Here is a 16820-nt window from a genome sequence, read left to right on the forward strand (position 1 = left end):
GTTAGCGTCATGTGTTACTTGAGGCAACCTAACTTTGCATTGTAGTGTAAAAGAGAAAGCCCCAAAGTTACAACAGTTCATAAACAACCAAAATTTTCATCAAAACGATAATGATAAAATGAAGCCAAACACAAAGCTCTGTTGGACTTGAGACTTCTCACACAAGAAGGGGTTGAATTGTGTGGTTTGGAAAAACTTGATTTTGAATTTTTTTTTTTGGCAAATTAACTTAAATCAGAGTTTTAAAAACATTTTCAAATATTAAGCAGTGGAAAATAAATTGCATAAAGTAAAAGATAAGGGAAGAAGGAGGACATAGAGAATTATAAAGGTTCGGTCAAAACTAAAGGACCCACTCCTCTCCCTAAGACTTGGTCTTGAGAGTTTCCAATAATACTTAAGAGGTTTTAGTATGAAAGACGATGGATAAGGTTGATTTTCAACCAAATATTACAAGACGATGGATATGGACGTTTTCATCTTTTCTACAATAAATTGCTAAGAGTGAACTGACCATTCTTCCTCCCCAACTGTGAATTGAAGCGGTTAGTCTCCTTTCCACAAACACGGACATTGTAGAAGTTATTCTTCAAGTTTCAAATATCTGAGCTCAGATTTGGTTTAAAATGATAACATAATAACCTCTGAGATTTTAACCGGGTTAATCTCAAAATGAGGAAGATTTTTAATATCGGCTAATCTTTAACCAATCTTAGTTTTACAGGCTAACCAAGAATCAAGGAGACTTATCAAAGCTAGATATTATTTAATTTATATAGGAATTGATCACATAATTCTCAACCAAAACTTTTATCGGGTTTAACTTCGAACCACATATTTTATCCCTAAATGGATTGTATTCAACTAAGGTGTATAAACAACATTTCTTTGGTGAACTTTACAATTCTATCTTCCATTATTACATTGATATCCTCACTCACAAAGAACTTTTCTCACAAAAATGATTTGGCTATAACATCTAATGAAAGAAAGTTAAACAAAAACTTAAGAGAGAGAGGGAGACAGGGAAGTGTCAAAACACGTTTATGGATGTTTTAAAATGAGAAATGAGGTTTATATTTATAGGGAAGAGGAATGCCCAAAACGGAATTCTCATTTGATTATTTTGATCGTTGTCTAATCGATTAGCACTTTGGCCTAATTGATTAGATTATCAAAAATAGTCATTGTTGGTCAATCAAATATTTATTCGTAGCTACTTCCACTGCTCCTGAGTCACCTGACATAACTTAAAGACACTTTTGAAAATGTTTTCTCTTAGTTAAGGTGTTTGAAAAAAAGGATTTAATGTGTGTATGTGTTAAAACCATTTTCTTTTATAAAAGGTCACTCAATTATTAACTTAGGAGATTAACTCCTACTACAAGCCCTTTGCCAGATATTATCTTATGTGTTAACAATGCTTGAGATCTTTTGCGGCTTTAGAGAAAGCACTTTGTTTGCCATCTTAAATTCATCACAATCATATACCTTGAGTTTGTATCTATACGCGTTTAAGTATTATGCTTGACTTAACATCAGTTGTCTTTATGGTTAACTTTATGATTGACCTTTATGGATGATTTTACAATTATCTTTATAGTTGTCATTATAGTTGTCAACATCGTTGTCATCATCAAAACACGATACATTGATTAAAGATTAGTTACCTGCAAAACAAAGTTCCACGAGGTCAAGGTTAAATAATACCCAAATCATTAAGGTAAAATCATTTTCATAAATATTAATAATTGTTACACCCAGAATGGAAATGCCCGAAGAGCATTGTAGGAAATAAATAATGCAAAGAGAAAAGGAAAAAAAATAAGTGGGATCCTCAACCGAAAATAAGGCATCGGGACAAAACCTCCTCACTTGCTCCACAACCTAGTCATGAACACAGTGCACGCTCTCATAGTTCATTGGAGGGAATTACTGAGCGTCTTCTTTAGACGAATCAACTCATTTCAATGCCCATTCAACTTTCTTAGCAACGCAAGAGATAGTTTTAGTGACATGAAACAAACGATTCTTTTCAGTTTTACCATTAATATACATTTCAACAAGGAGATTATATACATCTTAGAATGCATATTCTCTATTGCGATCTGAAAACCGTAGAAAGCACGTGCTTCTGAAATGATTCTTGTGAGAGATCGACTTCTTCTACTATCTGAAAAAAAGCTTATGTTTTTTTATACATTTCTCAAATTTTATGGGTATTGAATTGGGAACATACAAAAGTGATTTGAGTTTGGTATTAAAAGTGATTCTTCTGAAAAAGCATGCATCGTTTATAAATATTGTAGTGTTGTTGAAGTTTTTCTAAGATTTTGATGAAGATCAGTGAATATGATAACAAAGGTGAAGATTAATAAAAGAAAGACGATAAAAAATCTAAAAATATTTATAATTGTTAATTTAAAAAAAATCATTTCTACATTTCAATTTTTTAAAACTTTATCATAATTGTTAATTAATAATTATTAATTTATTATATAAAAAATTTAAAACCTTTTTTAAATATTTTTAAACAAAATTCTTTATAATATTATTAAATAATATTATAAATATTGATTAATAATATTTTTTATTTTTTATTCCGAATATTACCACAACATTAAAAATTATTTTTTTTTCCTTTTTATTACTATCACATGTGCAAAAGAGAAGAAGGGCCAAACAAATCTCAAAAGAAGTAGAGTCGAGGGAAAAAAAATTTAAATTTAATAATTGCCCATTAAAACACGATAACATTTTTGAATAAATAAATATAAATTTAATAATTTCTGAAAAAGGCCCACTGAACTGGGCAAGTAGTTGCGAGAACAACGTGGCAATATTGGTAATAAACACAAGATGGCAGGCTATATGAACAAAAAAGAAAACGGATAACGACAAATAATGATCAATGTGATACACTATCTCTACCTATATTGCGTGCGTCTCTCTCGTCCTCTATAAAAATAGCCACCAGTTATTCCCAAAGAAAACCCCGAATTTCCCATACAAATTCCCCATCAATTTTCTCTCTCATAACCTCCAACTCCAATCCTTCAATGGAACTTGTTTCCGTTCCCTCCTCCCTCCACCGCCGAACCATCTTGTAGTATAGTTTCGAATTCCCTCCCCTCTTTCCGTTTCCTTCTCATCCAAACCAATATACACCAAAGAGGAAAGCCGGATGAGGTATTTATTGGAGTTCGTTTCTTGTTGCGCTACGCCGATGATACGCGAGCGGGAAACTTCGGTGCCTGTGGAGGATGACGGTAGGTTGCTGGTTCCGGCGCCGGTAGTTTCTGCTACAGCTTCCACTTCTTCTAACCGTCGGTATCGTAAGAAGCATAAAAAGAGTGGCTCGCAGGATTGGAAGCCTTCGTTGGGACCGATCTCGGAAGATCTCGTTGTTCAGCCGAAAGGTACGGTGGCTTGTGCGGGTTGTGCGGGAAAGGAGGTTAAGAAGAAGACGATTCCCCGTGGTGCTGGTAAGGTGCATCACCGGAGCTACAGCGACAGTTATCACGGGTCAGTTAAAAGAAATATCGTTGAATTTCTTTAATATCTTCATTTTAAAGAAATTTTTAACAAAATTCAAGATTATTACTGTAATCTATTCATGCACATAACAATTTTTTTTCAACGTGAATAGATTATATTATAGCTGTGTGATCATTAATTATTTCTGATTTTAAGTATAACTATTTATGAAATCATATGATTAGTTGTAATTTAGTCACATTTTTATGCATTTTAAACTAAAAGTATATCAAAATTATATTTGGAAATCTTATGTTAAAAAATGGTGTGACAACTATTAAGAAAGATATAATGGATGAAAGAAAATATGATATGGGCCAGTGCATCTTATAATAGTACAAAACACTGGCTATTTTGAAAGTGATTATATAAAAATAAATAAATGAATAAATAAAATATAAGTAGATATATATATTCTTATTGCTTCAACAATGCATTATTTTGCTTATTCATTATGCAGTTGACTTATTATAAGAAATTATACACGAGTTTGTTTCAGCAAAAATTAATAAATAAAAATAACACAAAATTTTTAGTTAATAATATCAAGTTAATGATTAGATCATGTATGAATGAAGATTTGATTAGAAAATAATAATTTCGACAAAATAAAATTTTTAAATTTGATTTGTCATTTGTTAAGTGGAGCATCATTGGTCAATCTAATATTGAATAGTGTTATATGTATGAAAATGAAATAATGTGTAAACTATATGAATGATTTGTTGGAATGTATTTGTCATTAACTGACTTGATTTTTGGTATTAAATTGCAGGCCTATGATTATGCCAGCATTCTCTGCATCGCCATTCATGTTTTGAAATTTTAAATGTGATGTGTAATGTATATATATTAAATGCTAGTAGAGTGTGCTACAGGTAAAAAAAATTGCTAAGGGGCACCCACCTTGACCTTGTAATTAAATTAAAGTAATCATCTATCACTTTTTCTTCTAAATCAACAAATCATTGCATCATAACATTATTTTCAAATTTTCCCATGATAAACCTTTTTTAATAGTATTCCCCTTCTGCAAAATAACAGTATTACAATAACTTCCATTCCAAGAAAAGATGAACGTGTAAAATTAAAACAAAAAATGAAACCAAATTATGGTAAAGTAAAGAAAAATAGACCTATAATTGCAAGTATTCCTCATACTGTAGTGTTATCATCAGTGTCAAAAAAATTTTCCATGTCCGCCTCCATTCCAGTTAGTGTATCATAGAGTGGTTGGTTTAGCGTCTCTGGCAAACAAAATGCAAAAAGACCACCAACGATTCCACATAGAGCGAATAAAGCAAATGGCCATGATCCACCCAAAACGACGATAACGGGGGCCAATATTGCACCCAGTTGTGCTGCCTGTGTAGCACTTCCAAGTGCAGCATTTCTAACAACAGTTGGAAACAACTCTGCGGTGTAAATAAAGAGCAAATTATAAGTCCCTGCCATCCCAAATATTCCTAAAATTCCACATACCATTTTCACTCCTTTCCATATTCCCTTATTGGTCATCAAACTCCCAACAAAACAGAAAAATCCACTGAACCATAATGTCCCTATTGTTAATGGCTTCCTTCCTAACTTATCCAACAACATCGCCGTTATCATGAATGCTGGCATCTCTGCCACTGAGTTGAGTATTACGTTGAGGTAAAGGTTTGTTTCGAGGTTTACTACGTTTAGGCTTAGACCATAGTATACCACTGAGCATAACAAGTTGATGATTATTGCTAAAACCAATCGTGTCCTTGTTATTGGTGAACGGATCACGTCCACGAGAGAGCCTGACACTGCATCTTTGTCATCTGTAGTGCTATGAAACGACGATGATAATGATGATTCTTCGTCGAGTGCGAGAGAAACTTTGTCTGAAAGTTCGTTGCCATTAGAGGTGGCTATATTGGACATGATTTTCATAGCTTCTTTGATTCGTCCTCGAATAAGGTACCACCGAGGAGATTCAGAGATGAAAGGGAGGACGAAGACGAGGAATAAGAGGGAGGGAATAGAGGAGACTATGTATAGGTCACGCCATGTTGGGAAGATGTATGCTATGCCAGAGAGAACGGCGATGCCTGTGGAGAAGAAGTAGAAGGTGGACATACCAGCTCCGCCACGCATTGTGGAACCTATGGGCTCTGTGGCGAGGACGAAGGCGCAGAGGCCGACACCGCCTGTGCTGCAACCGGTGAGGAAGCGGAGGATGAAGTAAGCAATGTAGTTGGGGGAAAATGCAGTTAAGGTGCCAAAGATGCTGTTTAGGATACAAACAACTATGAGAGATCCTTTTCTTCCAAGAAATGAATCTGAGAGGTGACCAAATAATCCAGCACCTGCAAAAGGTTAACAGAATACTTCAAATTAAAATTTGAGATGATGTTATAACTCAGCTTCAAAATGTGTAAAAAACACTTGCACTTAAAGTACCATCTTGGCCAATTCAATTACCAGATTTAAATAATTACACTAATGAATCAAAGAAAAAAAGTACTAACAAAATCATTGTGCACACATCAGCCTTTAAAAAGGCCTAAAGCCAAGAAGTAAAAAACAGAAAACTCCACTACAGAATCATAGCAGCCCCAGTCTCCAATTTCAAAGAGTTTCTAATCCACCACTCCTCTATAAGACCATACTTTCTCAAGGATACCAAAACCATATAAATATGGTCGCCTGCCCACCTTAAAAATATCCCAAACTGACAAAGTTTACAAATAGTACAAAAGCATATATAAGACAGTCCAATGAGGATTATAGCCAACCCAATCACCTGAATATGGCATACCAAATCTCAAAAACGATATTACAAGTGAAGAAAAGATGTTGTGTACTCTCAACATGACCAACACACAACGAACACTCCCTGACTCTAATTGGGAAACTGCATTTCTACAAAACATATTTCGAAGAAATTTAATCTAGAAAAACTTGTCATGCAAAAACACACTCTTTCAAGGACACCCTACTTTGGTTGAAAGAACGGTTGATTAAAAATTATTGATCCTGGAAAATTCACACTATCCTGTAACCATATTTCGCAGCAATAATCTTCTTCCACATATTATTTCTTGTGACGAGTTTTCATTTCCACTTAATCGAGTACAAACACACGCAAGTAGTATAGTCAGTGTTTTTATTAGGACCGAGTCCAAGGTGAAATCGGCTTATTAAGCTGCTTGTCGGTGGATCGGGATCATGGTTAACTGAGACTAGTCTCACCACGTACAAGTGAAACATCGTGTAAACTTTAAAGGGGAAGAAAATAGTGATAAAGGCGCTGTCATGGCAAGAACGTCACAAACATGTCACAAAAAAGGAAGGTTCTAGGATTTGAAGAACAGGCGTAAACCTGCCCTAAAAACACTAGACCCGAGCATAAAAGTAAAGACTAGACTGTTGGATCACGTAATGAGTCATATTTCTCCATCTAACAACGTGAACGGTCTGGATCGAAACTACAAATGAAGGTAAACAGAAACCCTAATAGAGTTCCTATAAAAAGGGACGACATACGTGAAATCAGGTTTACACTCAAAACAATCTAAAACATTCTTCATCTCACCTCAATCAACAATTGACTTAGGCGTTTGAGTGTTTTTGCAAATATCAAACCCTTTTTTTCTTTTCTAACGCCTCACCAAACCAGAAAAGAGTCTGCTAGTCTAAAGGCTCATTTGACATAGTTACATTATCTTATTTTCACCATAGCCCTAGAATATTTTAGTCTAGAGAGATCAAGTAATACACTAAAAAAGAAACAATCCTACAAAAGCAGGGGTGTAACATAAATAAAATAACGAGCAAAACAAACTACAAAATCAAAACACTCAGTTGAAATGCCTGAGCAAACTAGGTCACACAAATTGCCCTACACAAACCCCACCACCAACCCAAAATCAAAGGTTGAAGTTGGTATTTGTGTCATTGAAGTTTGTTTAAAGTCCCACATTATTTAAGTTTTCAGATTGTATAAATATGTGAGGGCAACCTCATCCTTTGAGTTAGCTTTTGGGGTTGAGATCCAAATATAAAGTTGGTATTTGTGTTGTTGGAGTTTGTTGAAAGTCCCACATTGCTGTTCTTGAGCTGTTGATTGTATAAATACGTGAGGGCAACCCCCACTCCTTGAGCTAGTTTTTGATGGATGAGATCCAAACATATTTAACATGGTATCAGAGTCAGATTAATGACGGCAATATGGGCATTTAACCCAGGTCCACGCTAGGCGTGAGGGTGGGTGTTGAAGTTGGTATTTGTATTGTTGAAGTTCGTTAAGACCTAAGCATATTTAACACCAAAGACAGTCACACCAACTCGAAATAAAGAAGTAAAAAAGATATTGCCTCAAAACATCAAGTTGATGGAAGATTGAGAACATATTCTTATGCTCCAGAGAGAAAAGTTGGTCATACAACACATCCCCATATGATTAAGCACGAGAGTCGATCCTTCTCCAAACCCAAAAAACAATTTCAAAATAGGCACATAATCTAACTCACCACATGATCGCATGACATGTAATAGGAAGACCTAGCAACTAAAACTTGAGTTAGGATCCTCTTCATTTCCTTTTTCCATTTATCTTTTCCATTACTATAGTTATGAAGACATTTGTAGTGTATAAAAAATAAATTGACCCACCAAATATTACATTATTACATTTATATTCTCAAAACTTTGGTAATACTCAAAATGGAGAAGAGAGAAAATGGAGAGGATCTTGACTGCTAAGACTTACCCTGACCAATAGAGAGATTGGAGAGAAGCTTATATGCTGACATCAACGAATAGTCACCTTCTTTATGTACCTTTCAAACCCAAGTGTCCCCCAAGCTTGTGTGACCATACCATCCATGGAACACACCAAATTACTAGGTATCTCATCATCCCAAACCAATAAACTACGCAACCATTTAAAATCTTAAACTCACACCCTTCTACCCAGACCTCGTCAAACCAACCAAATGAGCCTCCTGCTTAGTTATAATAAAAAACCTCCTAAAAGACACGCCAATAAAGGACCAATACTTCCACATATCCTTCCAAAAAAAAAGGTTCTCACACCATTTCCAAGCATCTTGTTAATTCCGTTAGCAAACCAATATGTATTCTCCTCATCATTGGACCTAACCAACAAGACATATTTTTATCACGGAGATGCACCCTTTGAATCCCCCAAGCCGACACCCCTTAACGAAGAGACGATGTAAAAACCATACCAAGTAGAAATAATACGGAAAACCCTCCACTGCCACTTATCAAGAAGGTTAAGAATATCTAGCCTTAAGTTTCTAACCCTAAGTCACACCTTAGACTTACACACACCATCCCATTTAATTCAGGCCCCTTAACCTTCCTTCGGTCCCTCCCTAAAGAAAATGCCTATAAATCCAACAATCTTCCTCCAAACAGAGATTAATATCTTTACGAAAGTGATGAAAAATAAGGATATCACTCATGACCAAATTAAGAAGCATTATCTTCCCACCCAGGCTAACAAACTTATTCTTCCACAAATCAATCCTCTTGGAATGAACTTAAGAAAAGGCTCCCAAGTCCCTTCCCTTCTTAGATTAGCATCCATCGGAAGACCTAAGTAGTTGAAAGGAAGATAGTCAATTTTGCAATTAAGAAAGCTCTCTGTCAACTCAAGAAAAGAGTCCTCTACATTAATATAAAATACTCAACTCTTAGAAAAATTCACATAGGTTCGGAAGCCAGTTCGAAGCTTCTAAGAATCAAATTAATATCCTAGAGATTATGATCAACCGAAGTCTTCCCCAAAATAACATTATCATCTACATACTAGAGACGTGACACTACGAGGCCCTCAAACCCCACTATAAACCCGAAGAACGCCACAATCGATGCCACCCTTCTCAGCATGGCACTAAGGTCTTCCACAACCAAAAGAAAGTGAAAGGGCGTCAAAGGATCACCTTTCTTGAGCCACACTAAATATTGATCTCCTTCATTGAACATTCGTTAACTAGGACCAAGTGATCTTACTCGAGAAGATACAAACTCTAGTCCACACTCTCAATCGTACATCAAACCCAAATCTTCTCAACATGTAATTCAGGAAACACCAACTCACTGAATCATAAGCCTTCTCAAAATTCACTTTAAAAATTAAACAATCACACTTGAAGCTCTTAGATAAATCATAATCTCATTCAAAGCCACCATTTTGCCTGCCGCCTACATTTAAGGAAGGTCGATTGAGATGAGGAGACAAGCTTCCTCATAAACCACATATAATCTGGAAGCCAACACTTTATCCAACAACTTGTAGAGAGACCAAAGAAGTTAGATGGCCTAAAATCTACCAAGACAAAGGGAGAATCCACCTTAGGGATAAAAGTCACAAAGTAGGACGTCAAGCTCCTCAGTAAGACATCACTCTCAAAAAATTAATCATACATAATTGAAACTTCTTCCTTGAGCAAATCACAGAACTTCTCAAAGAAGGAAAAATTGGAACTATCCAGACCTAGACTCTTATTACTCCTTACCTCAACCATAGTTAAATCAACTTCCAATGGTGCAAACCTAACCGAGAGATCTCATCTTCACTGACCGAGATACAAGGAAAAGTAACCCTTTTTAAGCTAGAGTATAAGAATTGTGCAGGTAAAAAGTTTTATACTTTGACTTTGTTTCGTAAGACAATTTTTTGAGCTTATAGATTATATATTCATATGACAATAAAAAATCTATTTGGTAGAGTCTTTTCATCATGGTAGAGTCTTTTCATCACGAGTTTTTAGTTTATTTTAGTAGCTTATAAGTTATTTTCCATATTTCAATTAGCGTTTTTACTTATAATTTATATCTTATCATTTTTTGTTCCTTTTTTCCCTTATTATTTTAAATAAAACCCATTAATATCCTTTATAATTTTAATTTTAAATAAAACAATTATATATTAAAAGTATTTTATGTCATTTTAATTTATCAACTAATTGAACTGCTAATTTTATCTAACATTTTAATTACCTTATCCGCTATAAATCATCAGTCATCAGCTATAAGCTATAAGTTATCATTCATTAGTCATGAGTCATAAGCTATCAACTAACTTATCAATACTAATGTAACACCCTAAACCCTGCACATAATTATCAAAAAATTTAATTAAATAAACACAACCACTTAGTGTATCACACTATCAAACATGATCTACTCCGTAATGCGGGTTACAACAAAATATTTTAATGTATATATTTACATTTAAGATGTTTACACGACATCCAACTCATTTGAACTGTACCTAGGATGTATACACAACATCCAACTCATCTAATATCTTTGCAGTAGAATAACGATTAAAACAATACAAAAAAACATATAGCACTCATAGCATTTAGTCTCATAAACTCCACTTCAACTTTTATAACATAAACAAAAGGAGTTATATTATCCAACTCTGAACACTTTGAAATCTCACAAAATTAAACCAGAAAAAGTCCAACAAAACAAAACCAAACAAATAAAAAGCAAACATTCCCAACCTGATGTTACATGATCAAAGCAAAACCTTATTAATAAAACGACAAACTAATGAAAATCAGTCCAAGATCTATCTTAAACTTACGACAACTATTTTTACTAAAGAGAGCCTTTCTCCTACAACCTTCCTTGAACGATAATTAATAAATGTTAAATATATTTAAAATTGAATAGTTATTGATTTTCATTTGTATTTTTAGAGTGTGAAACTTTCCCTTTTTAAAAAATTTCCTTAGTTGAAATTTTTAGTATTTTAAAGGTTTTATTATCCATTAGTATAATGTATTCTCATAATATTAAAGTAATATTGCCAAACTCAAATCTTAATCCTAAGAATCTTTGTAGTGCATGAATGACACATGGTTATTAACTTATTATAAATTAAGAGTGCTAAAACTTATCCTCAAACCTTTTTCTACTTTATTCCTACTGCACCACTCAATATTAATAAGATATAAATATAAATAAAGAGAGAGAACTAACCAAACATACAGCCAGCGAAAAACACGGCTTGAACCATGCCAACCTTATACTTATCACCACAAACCAAACCCCATTCCGCGACAGTCGAGGAAGCCACACCCTCCACCCATTCCCACGAACCCGGTTCAAATCCACACACACTCTTGGCTGCCGGGTCACAACCCAAACCGGCCGCACCATCGAGACACCTCCACTCCGGTTCACGGTCCGCAAATATCATGATCATGGTATGGAAAGCTTCCAACGCCCACGCCAGACTCGTCATTAAGAAATGCGTCAACTGCCACCACCCAAACTCCCCGCAGTAAGTCTGAAGCATCTCGTCGATGCATATTTTCTCCGGTATGGATTCGTCGTTCGGCGGCAAGAGCGGAGACTGGAACTCCTTCTCCACGGTGGTTGAAATAGAGGGCAACGTGGTTGGCATTTTTTGTGCCAAAATATCGAAACTCGTGTTTGTGGTTGTGTTGTGATTAATGTGTGAGTTTTGTTTAGGTTTCACAAAGAGGGAGATAATCTATCTTTGAAAATTGTAATCACTACATTTGAATCTCACGAGACGATTGGTTTACAGAGTTAAATAAAATAAAATGAGGGATAGGGTCAAATATGGAATATTTTCAAATGCATTGAATTGAAAATCATCCACAATCTTTGTCTTAAATATTTAACCTTTTTAAAAATAATACTGGTGTTTTTCCGTAAAAATGTTTTATAAATCAGTAAGACAAAATTATTCCCCGATTGTTGAGGGGTGATGCATGTGTTCGGTGCAACGTGCTTACATTGCATGTACTCTTAAAATAATGTTCAGTTTGATTGGGTCTTAGCTAAGATGAAAACAATACTTAAATTATATGTAAATTCTTATCCACCCTTCATAAAAAATTGGATAGAGTTGTTCTTAGAGTAAAATATATTGAAAACAACTAAAAGTATATTATTTAATAATTAATTAAATAAAATAAAATTAAATGTTACAATGTAATTGGTGGGAAGTACACATCTAATTTTTTATGATGAGTAAAAAGTCGTTTTTTAAATTAGTTGCCAACCTAAGATTCATCTTTGTACCTTTTGATTTTTCTTACAAATGTTATAAATTCACATTTAGAAATAAATATAAATGTTATATTATTAGTGGGTATAATGATGAAAAGGATATTTTACACTACATGAAATTCTACAATTTGTCCGGAGCTAAGCCCCTCACAAACTACATAAACCCCTTAGTAAATTGCAAATTGCGAGGGGATAGGTCTCCTAGCAAAATAAAACATCGCAAATTGATTTGTGTAGTGGGTAGCCCCTCGCTAATTTGCTTGGTGGTTAACCCCTCACAAATTGCAGAACGCATATGACACAGAAGCGTAGACTGAATGTAGTAGTGCAGTTGACGCAGAGGAACAGTGTTGTGTCAGTCATTTTGTTTGGGACTTTCCCCCTTGCAAACTGTATACGTTTTTATTTTGTTTGGGATAAATCCCCTGACAATTTGTTAGTATATATATTTAACAATTAATAAAAATAATATTATAATTTTAAAATGATATAAATTTATAATTTATAATTTATTAAAATATAAATACTAACTTTAAACTTAAAATTAAATTCTAAATAATTAAAATAAACTCCATACATAATATTAAACTACAAATACTAATTAAAGTTCATTCAACTTAAAATCCATAAATATTCAAGATATTTAAAAAAAACTTCATACAAGCTCAAACATTCTCTTCCTATTCCTCTACCTCTTCCTCTTCAACAACTCCTCCATATCCACCATCTGAATTTTGAAGAAAAAAATTTAATCAATTCTTTGTGCCCGCTCATTTGCAATCCGCATAGCTTCTTGATACTCAAGTGTTTACCTCCTTATTTCTTCCCGCAACTCTATTTCTCTTCTCCTCATTTCTTCTTGCGTCTCTATTTATTTTCTCTCCATTTCTTTTATTTCTGCATTTCTTGTTGCTACTTCACGTGCTGCCTCGATATTCTCCAAATTTCTCACAGTTTCAAGCATTTCAATGGTTAGTATCGATGGATTTGATGATCCTTCTCCATCAGCAAGTCTCATTCTGAAAGACCTATTACGCCGCTTGATAGTTTTGGCATACCCTCCAGCACCCTACACTCTCCCATTTTTCTTCTTTCCGCCAGAAACATCATGCCAAATACGAAAAACCCACATTAGGGTCACAATATATCTCGATGGCGGTTCAAGTATTTCAGGATGCTCTGACAACCAAAGAGAAAGTCATCTATCAAACTTCTCCTGTAAAAATAAAATTGTTAAATGTTATAATGATTTAAATAAGTTAGGTACATGAAAGAAAGAAATAAAATAATTTAATATAAGAAAAACTTAATTGAGTGATTTTTGAGCGCTTATCAACAAATTCTCCATTTCCCATGAGATGAGTCTCCGTATGGAGCTCATTAAGAAGTGAAGGTACCCAACTCTTCACGCTATTTAAATGAAAAATAAACAAAAATAAATAAATTATGAATAATCTAAATCTAAATAATAAATTAATAAATAAATTTACCACCCTTCGTGCAACTTCAGCAACACTAATACTGTCTGCTGCGTAGTTGCAGCCGCCAACTTCAGATGATCTATTTTTTTGCCTTTTCAGATTTCTCTAAAAAGGCTTCATAAGACCAATAGGCAATAAGCTTTTGAAATAAGTCTTCTCCTATCCATCATGGACGTGTTCATTTTTTTTCAATCTAAGTCTAACATTCCTCATGGTGTCAGAAAATCGGGCATCACATTTTATGTGAAAAAGTTCTTTAATTTGGACTTCATCTCTAATATCCCAACAACACTTCTCCTACATTGTATGAATTCAAAAAAATATTAAATAAAGTATAATTATGAATATCTGAATAAATATAAAAGAAATGCTTAAATGAGTAAGTTAATTATACCTGAAATGCCATAAACAAATATTTCCTATCATTATCAAGTACTGCTCCATAAGTCGGCCATTATTTTTTATACTTCTCCTTAATAATGTCTGTTATGGTCGATGCTGACTGATGTGACGGGAACATTCCAATTTGACTTCACAGCCAATAGCCTCACACACATTGATAGTCTAGAGTCAGAAGACCCCTTAAATAATGGTATATATATTTCTTTCAACAACTGATAAAACTTTTGGGCTTTCTCATTCGAGAGCTCTTCTGCATCAAAGTCTTGAGGTTCATCATAAGCCACATTCACCCCTAATGCGTCACTCACCATATCCTCGACTAAATTAAACTGTTCATAGCATTGCATATGGGTTGGACTCCCTAAGGAATCTCTATTTACATTTGGTCCAATATGTGTTTGGCTGCTAGAAGCCTCTCGATTTATCTCTGGCATTTTTTCTTCATTAGCTGTCCAAACACAATAATTTGGCCTAAAATCCACTTTCTCCAAGTGACGTTTCACTTCATAAGGGTCACTAATAATATTTCTACAACCACGCTTTAAACACGAACACCTTACCCCTCCTTCGCTTTGACAACAATCGTGAGCAAACACATATGAGATAAACCCGACAACTCCTTCCATAAAATGCGGTGTCAAGTCCACGTCTTCCAGAAAACGTTCTATCATACATCCACCTATGATAGAATTAGTAACATTCCATACTGCACATGTACAACATTGTTCATGTTTAATTTTATTAAATAAAAGAGGAAGTTATCTATCGACAAATTTTTAAATTTGTGTCGATAACATCATATAACTAATTATACATTTGATATTATTTAATACATTATATTTACTCTAATTAAACGTTTTTGCATACAATTTATCTACCTAATTTTAATAATGTTTTTAAATATTTTTAACCATACTTTCTAAATATATGTTTAACCAAACAATAAATCTACCAATTAATTCTAACTAAACATATTTTTTAAATATATTTAATCATGCAAATATACTTTTTAGAGATATTTTTCTTAAATGAGTATATAATTATATTTACCAAATTATACCTTCTAAAAAATATTTTTACTCTTTTCTGAATATATATATATATATATATATATATATATATATATATATATATATATATATATATATATATATATATATATATATATATATATATATATATATGAGGAGGGATCAAATTACACCCGAAGAGTTACACCACGAGTTACACTCGTTCAATAACTACATCTCGAAATAATATTTTTTAAATTCAACCGTTGGATTGAAACATAATATCATATAGATCATACCTATAAAGTTTGAGCTTAATCTATAATGATTTACTATATCATCAAGATATCCAAAGATTAACGTCAAAATGAGCTTTCATATAACGTTAATTTTGATGTTATTCAATGACATAGTAAATCATAATAGATTAAGCTCAAACTTTATAGGAATGATCTATATGATATTATGTTTCAATCCAACGGTTGAATTTAAAAAATATTATTTCGAGATGTAGTTATTGAACGAGTGTAACTCGTGGTGTAACTCTTCGGGTGTAATTTGATATATATATATATATATATATATATATATATATATATATATATATATATATATATATATATATATATATATATATATATATATATATATATATATTAAACATATTATACTACTTTTTATGTACTAAATATATTATACTGTTTTTTTTTAATAATAAACTTATTTTTACATACTAACAAACTAAACATATATTATACTATTATTTGATATACTAAACGTGTTTTTTTAATAATAAATTTATTTTAAACAAATTATAATAAACTAATATTTTTTCTGATTAAACCTGTTTTTACTAATACACTTAAAAAAAATAACTAAATTTTATATAATAAACTGTTTTTATTTATATATAAGTATTATATACTTTTTTAAAAATATATTTACTTAAATACTATTTAAAATTTTATATGATATACTGTTTTTAAATATATATAACAATTAAATAATTTATAAAATAAATTTACTTCTTGTTTTCTAAATAAAAAAATACAGTTTTATTAATACAAATAAAAATACTAAATATTTTTTAAGTATATTTTACTTTTTTTTTGAATAAGCAATTATATTAAAGGGACAACAAAGGGTTCTCCAACCCAAATACAAGAGAACACGGGCGGTAAAAACCCAACAACAAGGAAAAAATTACAAGGAAAAAATTACTAACCAAATACCATTACGAGATGGATCCTTTGAAAACCCGTAAAAAGAGTAGTTGGAATGAGTAATTTTTCCGCAAAAAATCCACTTCCAAACCAACATCTTAATA

The 16820-nt window shown here is 32.9% G+C and overlaps 2 protein-coding genes across 4 annotated transcripts; one reads left to right on the top strand and one right to left on the bottom strand.

Moving 5' to 3' along the window:
- The first annotated feature begins 2924 nt into the window (after nucleotides 1–2924).
- LOC131602443 (uncharacterized) lies at nucleotides 2925–4502 on the top strand. The gene is made up of 2 exons (XM_058874560.1): nucleotides 2925–3525; nucleotides 4313–4502. Exons 1-2 carry the CDS (start codon nucleotides 3185–3187, stop codon nucleotides 4356–4358), a joined length of 387 nt encoding a protein of 128 aa, XP_058730543.1. The 5' UTR covers nucleotides 2925–3184; the 3' UTR covers nucleotides 4359–4502.
- Nucleotides 4503–4641: 139 nt separating this feature from the next.
- LOC131602441 (organic cation/carnitine transporter 4-like) lies at nucleotides 4642–12148 on the bottom strand. 3 transcript variants are annotated; one of them, XM_058874558.1, is made up of 2 exons: nucleotides 11539–12148; nucleotides 4642–5876 (listed from the first exon to the last, which is right to left on the bottom strand). In XM_058874558.1, the coding sequence occupies exons 1-2, from the start codon at nucleotides 11963–11965 to the stop codon at nucleotides 4693–4695; spliced, it is 1611 nt and encodes a 536-aa protein (XP_058730541.1). In that variant the 5' UTR covers nucleotides 11966–12148; the 3' UTR covers nucleotides 4642–4692. The 3 variants fall into 3 exon arrangements, 2 of the variants coding, with proteins under 2 accessions (XP_058730541.1, XP_058730542.1); XM_058874559.1 differs by lacking the exon at nucleotides 11539–12148 and adding an exon at nucleotides 8282–10211; XR_009284090.1 differs by lacking the exon at nucleotides 11539–12148 and adding an exon at nucleotides 10059–10232 and having other exon boundaries at nucleotides 5745–5876.
- Between the last annotated feature and the right edge of the window lie 4672 nt (nucleotides 12149–16820).

Source organism: Vicia villosa, linkage group LG5 (genome assembly GCF_029867415.1).
Source record: "Vicia villosa cultivar HV-30 ecotype Madison, WI linkage group LG5, Vvil1.0, whole genome shotgun sequence".
Lineage (NCBI taxonomy): Eukaryota > Viridiplantae > Streptophyta > Magnoliopsida > Fabales > Fabaceae > Vicia > Vicia villosa.

Excerpts from the sequence above, each read along its gene's own strand:
- LOC131602441 (XM_058874558.1), bottom strand. The coding sequence starts at position 11,965 with ATGCCAACCACGTTGCCCTCTATTTCAACCACCGTGGAGAAGGAGTTC. Across the intron at positions 5,877-11,538 it reads TTTCGCTGGCTGTATGTTTG|GTGCTGGATTATTTGGTCAC; the intron begins GTTAGTTCTCTC and ends AACCTTTTGCAG.
- LOC131602443 (XM_058874560.1), top strand. The coding sequence starts at position 3,185 with ATGAGGTATTTATTGGAGTTCGTTTCTTGTTGCGCTACGCCGATGATA. Across the intron at positions 3,526-4,312 it reads TACAGCGACAGTTATCACGG|GCCTATGATTATGCCAGCAT; the intron begins GTCAGTTAAAAG and ends ATTAAATTGCAG.